This window comes from Magallana gigas, chromosome 1 (genome assembly GCF_963853765.1).
Source record: "Magallana gigas chromosome 1, xbMagGiga1.1, whole genome shotgun sequence".
Lineage (NCBI taxonomy): Eukaryota > Metazoa > Mollusca > Bivalvia > Ostreida > Ostreidae > Magallana > Magallana gigas.
In genome coordinates, this window is record NC_088853.1 from 459021 (window position 1) to 472097 (window position 13077).

General features: G+C 35.2%; 1 protein-coding gene across 4 annotated transcripts in view; it reads right to left on the bottom strand.

Annotated features, from left to right (window-relative positions):
• Positions 1 to 188: 188 nt before the first annotated feature.
• Positions 189 to 13077, bottom strand: part of LOC136272904 (ralA-binding protein 1-like) — a 28718-nt gene continuing 15829 nt past the window's right edge. For 2 of the 4 annotated variants that reach the window (XM_066075984.1, XM_066075999.1), the window contains 7 exons: positions 12735 to 12865; positions 11922 to 12123; positions 10009 to 10548; positions 9174 to 9567; positions 6698 to 6787; positions 5441 to 5643; positions 1692 to 1845 (listed from right to left, as the gene is read on the bottom strand). In XM_066075984.1, coding sequence (XP_065932056.1) covers positions 1714 to 1845; positions 5441 to 5643; positions 6698 to 6787; positions 9174 to 9567; positions 10009 to 10548; positions 11922 to 12123; positions 12735 to 12865 — 1692 coding nt within the window. In that variant the 3' untranslated portion in view covers positions 1692 to 1713. Of the gene's footprint in view, positions 1569 to 1691; positions 1846 to 5440; positions 5644 to 6697; positions 6788 to 9173; positions 9568 to 10008; positions 10549 to 11810; positions 11844 to 11921; positions 12124 to 12734; positions 12866 to 13077 lie in introns of those variants that run through there. The other 2 variants (XM_066075995.1, XM_066075998.1) reach the window with 2 other exon arrangements.

Consider the following 13077-nt stretch of genomic DNA (forward strand, 5'->3'; position numbering starts at 1 on the left):
CAATCCTGATCTCAACTCAAAATCAACAACCTAGTAAACTGATTAAGGGTCAATCCTGATCTCAACTCAAAATCAACAATCTAGATATCTAATTAAGGGTCAATCATCTTTAGCATGGTAATGTCTTAGCCTAAACAGCTATATCAATCTATCTACCCCATGATAACAAACAAACCTGAGAATTGGAGTAACAATGATATACACAACTTTATTGCACAACATGCAGGTAATAACAAGATACATATAATACACATCACAAACAGTCAATACAACATGCAGGTAATAACAAGATACATATAATACACATCATAAACAGTCAATACTATATCTACTCTCAACTCAATCACATTATGGGCATGTACTAGTGATCATAAGACATGAAATATCTAGGCATCTTAGGACTTATTATGTCTAATCTGAACTTAATTCAATTATCTATCTGAACTTAATTCAATTATCTACAGCTTCTTGTGATCATTAGATAGTGTTATCAAACTCGGAGATACAATATACAGAATATCATTGGCAGAGAGATAAGGTATTAAAGGTCAGCTGTACTCCAAACAACCTCACAGGATCTGCCATTCCTTGCGTCAGCGTTTAATCGCTTTTATATAAAAGTAACACATCTGAAATGCCAGATTTGACACAACTTCTTACAAGTACAATGTACTAACATCTGATACCTGGAATAACTAGTGCTGTTGAAAACAGTCAAAGGTGTTTTTCACTGTTCACATTTTTTGCCTATTTCATCTTCAAAACATACACCTATGCTCACACATTTGCTAACAGTTATTACTTTCAAATTGCAGATTTCCAACATTTCCAAGGAATATTCATTTAATAATTCAAGTCCTGACGAACTTAAAAATTATCAACAATCATCTATAAGTTAGATCCTTTACTAATGTTATTTACATCTGTTGCAACACATTCTCTGAGTGTACAAAGAAAAACTAATACTATGGTTTCATCAATATTCGTTGAATACCAATTTTCGTGGATTTCGTTTTTAAGTTGATCCATGAAATTAAATGTTCATTGAAATGCAATTTCTATTAATATTTTCTATTGATGGGGTCATTGGCCACGAATTTACATATCCTTGAAACTGTGATTTTCACTTTATCCACGAAAATTGATACCCTTGAATATTAATGAAACCACAGTATCAGAAAATCTACCCAAGTCAAAACTTAGGGCAGGATGCAGAATCCATTACACCCTAAGCAGCCTAAATATAAATGGATACATGTCAGGGTCAATAACTAAAGTATTAACAATAATTACATTTGACAGTAATACACTGTTATATGAATACTATCATTGATGTAAATACAGTTTACTATATATTCTATCAATAAAGATATGAATTGTCTGTTTTCATTCGAATAATAAATAATCTTAACGCTGAGAGAGAGCTCTCTCCAGATGCTGTTGTTGTATAACTGTTGATGTGTGGTGTTGTTGTCAAAGAATTGCCTGAATGCTGAAAGAATTCTTTGGTTGTTGTTTTGTTGTCTTTATGTAATTGTTGTATTATTGTGATGTTATCCAAGGATCGCCTGTATACTAAGAGAGCTCTCCAACTGTTTCTGTTGTATCATGTTGTCTTTATGTTATTGTGTTGTTATCCAAGGATCGCCTGTATACTAAGAGAGCTCTCGAACTGTTTCTGTTGTAACATGTTGTCTTTATGTTATTGTGTTGTTATCCAAGGATTGCCTGTATACTAAGAGAGCTCTCCAACTGTTTCTGTTGTATCATCCGGATCTGAACCTTGACATCCAGACAAATCATCCTCTCTTCATGGATTTTACTACACAACTCCGCATTCTTTCTCTGTAAAAAGAATTAAGGCATTAAACTTATACATTTCCAAAGAATGTACTTTTTTTTCTCCAAATATTGCACTTCAAAATAACTCTTAGGATATTGCTTAAGTTAAAGAATATAATGATGATGATGATGAATATCTAATTTTTTGAGTGCTAATCAGCAGCTACATTCATTATTTCATTCCTCTACTGTATCGTAGATTCCTTATTTTATGCGAGTACTTATTTCTGAAATTCAACCATTTTCCATCAAATCGCAAGAACATAAAATCGCAAATGCCCAAATTTTATCATAGTTTCATGTACTTTACATGTGTCAGAAAACTAAAAGCGAGATTTAAAGAATTCACAAGACGGCTTCTTGCGATTGTATGCAAATATTAATTCCTCATGTTTAATTAGGAATTTACAGTATATTTAAAAAGAAACTATTAGTTGCAATCAATACCAGGGTCCTCTCTTTTGTCCTGATTGTTGGCTAATTGTTACATCACCTCTTGTCCCTTATTTCTGTTTATTAGCTGTTTTATTTATTATCTATTATATAATGGTATCAGCTGTTTACACTACCTACAACATTGTTCAATAATTGTGACATCCTGATTCTCATTCCTCGCTATCAGCATTTCAAGATTTACCTGTATCCCCCCCCTGTTAATATCATCTGTTATATAGTAGTTTACATTACCTCCTGATCCTCATTCCTAGCTATCATCTGTTTATATTACCTCCTAATCCTCATTCCTTACTATCATCTGTTTATATTACCTCCTGATCCTCATTCCTAGCTATCATATGTTTATATTTCCACCTGGTCTTCTTTCCTTACTATCATATGTTTATATTACCTCCTGGTCCTCATTCCTATCTATCATCTGTTTATATTACCTCCTGATCCTCATTCCTAGCTATCATCTGTTTACATTACCTCCTGATCCTCATTCCTAGCTATCATCTGTTTATATTACCTCCTGATCCTCATTCCTAGCTATCATCTGTTTATATTACCTCCTGATCCTCATTCCTAGCTATCATCTGTTTATATTACCTCCTGATCCTCATTCCTAGCTATCATCTGTTTATATTACCTCCTGATCCTCATTTCTAGCTATCATCTGTTTATAAAACCTCCTGATCCTCATTCCTAGCTATCATATGTTTATATTTCCACCTGGTCTTCTTTCCTTACTATCATCTGTTTATATTACCTCCTGATCCTCATTCCTAGCTATCATCTGTTTATATTACCTCCTGATCCTCATTCCTAGCTATCATCTGTTTATATTACCTCCTAATCCTCATTCCTAGCTATCATCTGTTTATAAAACCTCCTGATCCTCATTCCTAGCTATCATATGTTTATATTTCCACCTGGTCTTCATTCCTTACTATCATATGTTTATATTACCTCCTGGTCTTCATTCCTAGCTATCATATGTTTATATTACCACCTGGTCCTCATTCCTAGCTATCATCTGTTTATATTACCTCCTGATCCTCATTCCTAGCTATCATCTGTTTATAAAACCTCCTGATCCTCATTCCTAGCTATCATATGTTTATATTTCCACCTGGTCTTCTTTCCTTACTATCATCTGTTTATATTACCTCCTGATCCTCATTCCTAGCTATCATCTGTTTATATTACCTCCTGATCCTCATTCCTAGCTATCATCTGTTTATATTACCTCCTGATCCTCATTCCTAGCTATCATCTGTTTATAAAACCTCCTGATCCTCATTCCTAGCTATCATATGTTTATATTTCCACCTGGTCTTCATTCCTTACTATCATCTGTTTATATTACCTCCTGGTCTTCATTCCTAGCTATCATCTGTTTATATTTCGACCTGGTCCTCATTCCTAGCTATCATCTGTTTATAATACCTCCTGGTCCTCATTCCTAGCTATCATCTGTTTATATTACCTCCTGATCCTCATTCCTAGCTATCATATGTTTATATTTCAACCTGGTCTTCATTCCTTACTATCATATGTTTATATTACCTCCTGGTCCTCATTCCTAGCTATCATATGTTTATATTACCTCCTGATCCTCATTCCTAGCTATCATCTGTTTACATTACCTCCTGATCCTCATTCCTAGCTATCATCTGTTTATATTACCTCCTGATCCTCATTCCTAGCTATCATCTGTTTATATTACCTCCTGATCCTCATTCCTAGCTATCATCTGTTTATATTACCTCCTGATCCTCATTCCTAGCTATCATCTGTTTATATTACCTCCTGATCCTCATTCCTAGCTATCATCTGTTTATAAAACCTCCTGATCCTCATTCCTAGCTATCATATGTTTATATTTCCACCTGGTCTTCTTTCCTTACTATCATCTGTTTATATTACCTTCTGATCCTCATTCCTAGCTATCATCTGTTTATATTACCTCCTGATCCTCATTCCTAGCTATCATCTGTTTATATTACCTCCTGATCCTCATTCCTAGCTATCATCTGTTTATAAAACCTCCTGATCCTCATTCCTAGCTATCATATGTTTATATTTCCACCTGGTCTTCATTCCTTACTATCATCTGTTTATATTACCTCCTGGTCTTCATTCCTAGCTATCATCTGTTTATATTTCGACCTGGTCCTCATTCCTAGCTATCATCTGTTTATAATACCTCCTGGTCCTCATTCCTAGCTATCATCTGTTTATATTACCTCCTGATCCTCATTCCTAGCTATCATATGTTTATATTTCAACCTGGTCTTCATTCCTTACTATCATATGTTTATATTACCTCCTGGTCCTCATTCCTAGCTATCATATGTTTATATTACCTCCTGGTCCTCATTCCTAGCTATCATATGTTTATATTTCCACCTGGTCCTCATTCCTAGCTATCATCTACAGTTTATATTACCTCCTGATCCTTATTCCTAGCTATCATCTGTTTATATTACCTCCTGATCCTCATTCCTAGCTATCATCTGTTTATATTACCTCCTGATCCTCATTCCTAGCTATCATCTGTTTATAAAACCTCCTGATCCTCATTCCTAGCTATCATCAGTTTATATTACCTCCTGGTCTTCATTCCGTACTATCATATGTTTATATTACCTCCTGGTCCTCATTCCTAGCTATCATCTGTTTATAAAACCTCCTGATCCTCATTCCTAGCTATCATCAGTTTATATTACCTCCTGGTCTTCATTCCAAGCTATCATCTGTTTATAAAACCTCCGGATCCTCATTCCTAGCTATCATCAGTTTATATTACCTCCTGGTCTTCATTCCTAGCTATCATCTGTTTACATTACCTCCTGATCTTCATTCCTCACTATCAGCTGTTAGATATACCTGTATCCCCATACGTTTATATTATCTGTTACTGTGGAATCATTAGATTTCGTGGTGGCTCAATTTTCGTGGAATTCGTGGGTACCTCTCATCCACGAAATAACATCCTCCACAAATTGATAAATTAGGGTAATAAAGTTATATTTTCTTTTGTAGGTATATAAGAATACATGAAATTACATCCACGAACCTGTAAAATTTATGCCATCCACGAAAATTGGCCCAAACGAAATTTAATGATTCCACAGTATATAGTAATTTACATTACCTCCTGGTCCTCGTTCTTAGCTATCAGCTGTTTGAGGATCTCCTGTAGGTCCTCCTCGTCCTCACTCTCATAGCTGCTGTCTGACTCGGAGCTGTATTCCTCAACATCTGAGTCCTGTCTTAGATATTTGAGCTCATCCAGTTCCTGGTTTAATCTCTCTATCTCGTGTTTCTCTGTGTCTATCTTTGTTCTCAATTCTCTCTCTGTAATAAAATAACATTGTATAAATCTTTATCTATCAATGTCTCTATAATGTCTTTTGTGGTGTTTTCAGGAGTATTCTACGTACGAATTAATTTTCTGGAGTGAGTTACTCCCCTTTTCTTCTACCCTCTTGTCATTAGAGATTTTTGCACTGAGCCGTGCAGTACACAATATCGGTAGAGTCACCGTAATACCATTTTGTACACGCGTACACTTTCCATCCAAGAAACTTAAAGCCCTATGGTGTAATTCCATTGGGGTGTATAATACACATTTCTTTCGCACAAAGACATTTTCTAGAAAAACGGTGCGTATATATTAGGCAAATTGCGGTACATATTAAGCTGTTTAGCGCAGGACTGGCCATGTAATAACTGAATTGAGTGTATAAATAGATATATAAACAACACAAAACTGGTGTTATAAACAATTATCTCATTAAATCTTAGCAGAATTCAAATTACACACTCAATTATTTGCTATAAACTCATTATCGTCTAAGTTTAGCTTCTTTCGATACGGGGTCACATGTCAGAAGTCATGTTACAAAACAGACATGTTGAAAGCACGGGGCCTAAAAACACTGCCCGCTGGCCGCATTAGAGAGGTGGCTTCTTAAATGAATTATATAGTGAAAAACTAAACATGCGGGATTGAAACTGGCCACTAATGGCAAGTGGCCGCTGTTTAAAGGTGGCCATAACAGCAGGTGCGACTGAAATTAATAATTATTTCATTTTCAAATGAATATTAAAGGAACCCCTTTTTTGCATAATAATAATCCTCTGTTGCATATTCATTATATATAGCCAGAAGCTCCCCTACTTAAACCCTCTTTTTGAATATTCATTATCTATAACCAGAAGCTCCTCTACTTAAACCCTCTTGTTGAATATTCAATACCTATAGCGAGAAGCTCCTCTACTTAAACCGTCTTGTTGAATATTCATCATCTATAGCCAAAAGCTTCTCTACTTAAACCCTCTCGTTGATTATTCATTATCTATAGCCAGAAGCTCCTCTACTTAAACCCTCTTGTTGAATATTCAATACCTATAGCCAAAAGCTCCTCCTCCTCCAGAATAAGTGCTTGTTCTTCATCCAACAGAGTCATCATTTCATCATCATAGGCAAACTCTCCATCTGGAATGAATATTCATAAAAACATTGTGTTAACATGACAGCAGTCAATCTTCCCCAGTTACAAACTCTTGGTCTGTATTTGAGTTTTGTTTGTATTCACACATGAATCTACTTTAGGTTACTTAATACATGTATCTTCCTATTAATAAGTGACTTATACATGTATCTTCCTATTAATAAGTTACTTAATACATGTATCTTCCTATTAATAAGTTACTTATACATGTATCTTCCTATCAATAAGTTACTTATACATGTATCTTCCTATCAATAAGTTACTTATACATGTATCTTCCTATTAATAAGTTACTTATACATGTTTCTTCCTATTAATAAGTTACTTATACACGTATCTTCCTATTAATAAGTTACTTATACATGTATCTTCCTATCAATAAGTTACTTATACATGTATCTTCCTATTAATAAGTTACTTATACATGTATCTTCCTATTACTATTAATAAGTTACTTATACATGTATCTTCCTATTAATAAGTTACTTATACATGTATCTTCCTATTAATAAGTTACTTAATACATGTATCTTCCTATCAATAAGTTACTTATACATGTATCTTCCTATCAATAAGTTACTTATACATGTATCTTCCTATTAATAAGTTACTTAATACATGTATCTTCCTATCAATAAGTGACTTATACATGTATCTTCCTATTAATAAGTGACATATACATGTATCTTCCTATTAATAAGTTACTTATACATGTACATTGTATCTTCCTATTAATAAGTGACTTATACATGTATCTTCCTATTAATAAGTTACTTATACATGTATCTTCCTATCAATAAGTTACTTATACATGTATCTTCCTATTACTATTAATAAGTTACTTATACATGTATCTTCCTATTACTATTAATAAGTTACTTATACATGTATCTTCCTATCAATAAGTTACTTATACATGTATCTTCTTAATAATAAGTTACTTATACATGTATCTTCCTATTAATAAGTTACTTATACATGTATCTTCCTATCAATAAGTTACTTATACATGTATCTTCCTATTACTATTAATAAGTTACTTATACATGTATCTTCCTATCAATAAGTTACTTAATACATGTATCTTCCTATCAATAAGTTACTTATACATGTATCTTCCTATCAATAAGTTACTTATACATGTATCTTCTTAATAATAAGTGACTTATACATGTATCTTCCTATCAATAAGTTACTTATACATGTATCTTCCTATTAATAAGTTACTTATACATGTATCTTCCTATCAATAAGTTACTTATACATGTATCTTATACATGTATCTTCCTATCAATAAGTTACTTATACATGTATCTTCCTATCAATAAGTTACTTATACATGTATCTTCCTATTAATAAGTTACTGATACATGTATCTTCCTATCAATAAGTTACTTATACATGTATCTTCCTATCAATAAGTTACTTATACATGTATCTTCCTATCAATAAGTTACTTATACACGTATCTTCTTAATAATAAGTGACTTATACATGTATCTTCCTATCAATAAGTTACTTATACATGTATCTTCCTATCAATAAGTTACTTATACATGTATCTTCCTATTAAATAAGTTACTTAATACATGTATCTTCCTATTAATAAGTGACTTATACATGTATCTTCCTATCAATAAGTTACTTATACATGTATCTTCCTATTAATAAGTTACTTATACATGTATCTTCCTATTAATAAGTTACTTATACATGTATCTTCCTATCAATAAGTTACTTATACATGTATATTCCTATTAATAAGTTACTTATACATGTATCTTCCTATTAATAAGTTACTTATACACATTTCAAACACTGACTTCATCTGGTGTTAGTCTCTGTTTAGTCTAACATCACTAACAATCCTTACTACCCATCTTCTTCAAACACCGAGAATTTTACAGCCCCTCTTAACTTATGTATCCTTTACAAACACTGACTCGTTGGATTATTCTATTCTTACATATATTTTAAATTCTGATTCTGTGCAGCTCTTATTCTAAACATTATATCACTCTTCATTTATTCATTTCTAAACAGGAATAGTTTTTAGTATCTCTTTATATACCTGTACATTGAACTCTTTTGTTACCCCTCAATACTAATTCAATTTAGACATTAAATTTTTTCTGTACCCCTCTACATATATTCATTTCAATCTACAGTAAAACATGGTTATAACGAAGCGCCAGTGACGGGCGATTTTGCTTCGTTATAAGCGTAATTTGTTTTATCCGTCAAGTTTACAACAAGTAATATAGTCAGGGGGAATGAAAATCATTTCCCTGTAAGCGTCAAATCATTATAAGCGTGTTCGCTATAACCGTGTTTTACTGTATACTCCTTTCGGTACCCCTCTGAACTCACCATTCTCAAACTCCTCATTCTGTGACTGGTCCCCGTGTCTTGGTTCTCCGTCCGCCTCGTCTTCACCCGCCTCCACTTCCTCCATTCCGGACTCCTCTATCTTTTCCCTAACCTCCTTTACCTGATGAACTTTTTTGACCTCTGACCTAGTTTCCTCCTGATCTGTCACACAGGCTTCACTGTCATCTGTCCAAGTGTGGGCCACGCCCCTCTCTGCCTCCATAATTTCCTCTGCCGTGTTCTCAAACTGGTCATCCGAGGAGTCTCCCTCCTCCTTGACCCCTGCAGCCGTTTTGTCCTGTACTCCACTTGGCTCAGGTCCCGAGTCCTTGTTAACCTGTCCCTCTTTTTTATCTTCATTTTCTCCAACTGTTTCCTCCTTTTCTCCATCATCCTGTAGGGTACAACTCATCCATTAGAATGTTTAAAGATTAACAAAAGATGTGCTTGGCAAGTACTTGTGAATGAGCAGTACACACGCTGTTGTATCTAATCTAACCTATATATGACTTTTGATTTGGTAAATGATGCAAAAGTTTAAATGTTATTCACTTTATTTTAATATTGAGCATAATTGGGAAGAAATGCCTCTTAGTTAAAAAAACTTTAAACAGAAAGACTGATCATTAAACCTTTATTCATTTAATAATCTTAAAATCAAATGTTTTCAATGCCATGCACCCAGTATTTCCTCTATTAGTAAAATCCTGTTAAAGGTGATTTATTGTAATATGTTGTCTACAACAGCTTTATATCAAGAGAGCTCAATATAACAACCCATATATGAAATTTATCTGTCTCTAACAACTGTGGATAAACTACAGAATAGTACTACCTGGTCTGTGGGTATCACATCCACCTCCAGTATTGGAGTTGTTTTGGTCTCAGGAATTTTCTCCTCAATTTGAACCCCTAAAGCAGAGTCCTGTTTCTGTGGGTCCTCAGTCACTTCTGCTGTTACGTCTCCCGAGTCCACAGAGTCCTCTACTCTCTGCGTGATGGTTTCCATCTTCTCCTCTCCATCCTTACGCTGGTCAGTCTGAGCTGTAGATTCTTCCTCCTGATTGGCTGTTGCAATCTGTGACTCCATCCCTGCTCCCCCATCACTTGCTGTCCCCACAGTCTCCACTGATTCCTTCATCTTGACCTCTGGGCCTTGTGGAATGACCTGTGTATCAGCCACATCTTGATTGGCTGTTTCTGTTGTGGGCGGAGCCTCTTGCTGTGTGATTGGCGCCTGTTGGGGAGGGGGCGGGGCATGTTGTTTGACAGGCACCTGTAGATCTAGCTTTAGCTCCTCCTCCTCTGCTAGAGTTGGGGGCCTTGATTCTCTTGTTGGTTTTTTCTCTGTTGTTTCTTTCTGTTTCTGTTTTATCTAAATAATCAAAGTACTGAGAGTAATGAAAGACGGGGTCTTGAAAGATTGAATTTGAAAATACAGTCAAGTTCATTGGAAAATGTTTTTCTCTCTTATAATTTCACTTTAAATTCTGATCTATTTCCCAAATCCCTCTGCAGAACTTGAAAAAAAAACACTTTGAACAAATAAACATTTGACAGCAACGTTAGAAATATATATAAAATAGAGCTGCTTTATGTAGATGTAATCACCTAGACAACCTGGAATTACTTTCTGAGGTTTTGATTTAGTTATAATTGTATTAGCTTTACCTTCCAAAGGAAAGCTTCCATTGAAACAGACAACTTTTAATCTAGACCTACCCTCCGTTTGAGTTGTGTATCAGTAAACTTCTGTTTGAGTTGGGTGACAAACTTTGGAATACTTTCTCTTTGAGTTGTGTAATTACACATTGTACATACCATCCATTTGAGTTGGGTGATGATAATAGGTTGGATCCAACTTCCGTTTGAGTTGGATGACTTCACTTTGACTTACCTTCCATTTGAGTTGAGTGACTACACGTTGGACCTACCTTCCTTTTGAGTTGGGTGAAGATATGTTGGAGCCACCATCCATATAAGTTGTGTGACGACACGTTGAACCTACCTTCCATTTGAGTTCGGTTTATGATATGTTGGACCTACCTTCTTTTGAGTTGGATGACGATACGTTTGACCTACCTTCCATTTGAGTTGGATGACGATACGTTGGACCTACCTTCCGTTTGAGTTGCGTGACGATAAGTTGGACCTACATTCCATTTGAGTTCGGTTTATGATATGTTGGACCTACCTTCTTTTGAGTTGGATGACGATATGTTTGACCTACCTTCCATTTGAGTTGGATGACAATACATTAGACCTACCTTCCATTTGAGTTGGATGACGATACGTTGGACCTACCTTCCGTTTGAGTTGCGTGACGATAAGTTGGACCTACTTTCCGTTTCAGTTGCGTGACATTACGTTGGACCTGCCTTCCATTTGAGTTGGGTGACGATACGTTGGACCTACCTTCCGTTTGAGTTGGGTGACGATACGTTGGACCTACCTTCCATTTGAGCTGGATGACGATACATTGGACCTACCTTCTTTTGGAGTTAGGTGACGATATGTTGGACCTACCTTCCGTTTGAGTTGCGTGACGATAAGTTGGACCTACTTTCCGTTTCAGTTGCGTGACATTACGTTGGACCTGCCTTCCATTTGAGTTGGGTGACGATACGTTGGACCTACCTTCCGTTTGAGTTGGGTGACGATACGTTGGACCTACCTTCCATTTGAGCTGGATGACGATACATTGGACCTACCTTCTTTTGGAGTTAGGTGACGATATGTTGGACCTACCTTCCGTTTGAGTTGGGTGACAATACGTTGGACCTCCCACAGTAGCTCTTCCTTCTCCTGGTCTGTAGATCCAGCATTGATCTCAGCGTGCAGCGCGTTCAGTAGAGATTCCTGTTTGTGTAGCTCCTCCTCCATCAGAGCAAGGGATTCTGGGAGTTCCAGGGACCAGCGAGATGTCGTGGGCTTGATCGGGGGTTTATATCTGATATGAAATTATATGGGGTTAAATCAAATTGACAGATAGAGGGCTTATATCTGAAAAGAAATAATATGGGGTTAAATCATTTTAACAGATTAGGAAATTATATCTGATATGAACAAATACAGGGTAAAATCAATAAAACAGATTGGGGGCTTACTAGCATATCTGATATGAAATAATACAAGGTTAAATCAATTTGACAGCAGATTATGACATTTACAAGCCCTCTCTCTATTGAATTCAATGATCTATCTAGACATTTATGTATACACATGTCATTTAACTTATCCCCTTAAAATAAGGAAAACTTTGATTAACTCAACCGAATGAAGACCATGTATATTCTGACTTAATTAAGATCATTTTAACATGAAGAAACAGCTGTGCTCTGACTCCACATGACATTTCCTGATGTATTCACAGTATACAATAAACACATACCATTGTAATAGTGATACATGTATGTTAAAAACAAAAATGGATTTTTACAATATTCAAACATAATAACAACAACATGATGAAGGAATTAATTTCTATTTTGATGTTTATAACTCATTTTTGATATTGATTTTATAACTTTTTTTTCTCAAGTTTCAAAAACCTGTACTCACTTTTTGATCTCGACGTCTGAGAAGAGTTTACTGGAGGACTGGAACAGAACATTGAGGACTCGGTGCGAGATCTGCATGGTGGGACTCAGAACAATGGACACGTTCTGTAGACTCATCTTGTTCTCTTTCTCCTGAACACATACAATATACAACACAATTATAACACAGTACAATGGACACGTTCTGTAGACTCATCTTGTTCTCTTTCTCCTGAACACATACAATATACAACACAATTATAACACAGTACAATGGACACGTTCTGTAGACTCATCTTGTTCTCTTTCTCCTGAACACAAACAATATACAACACAATTATGACACAGTACAATGGACACGATCT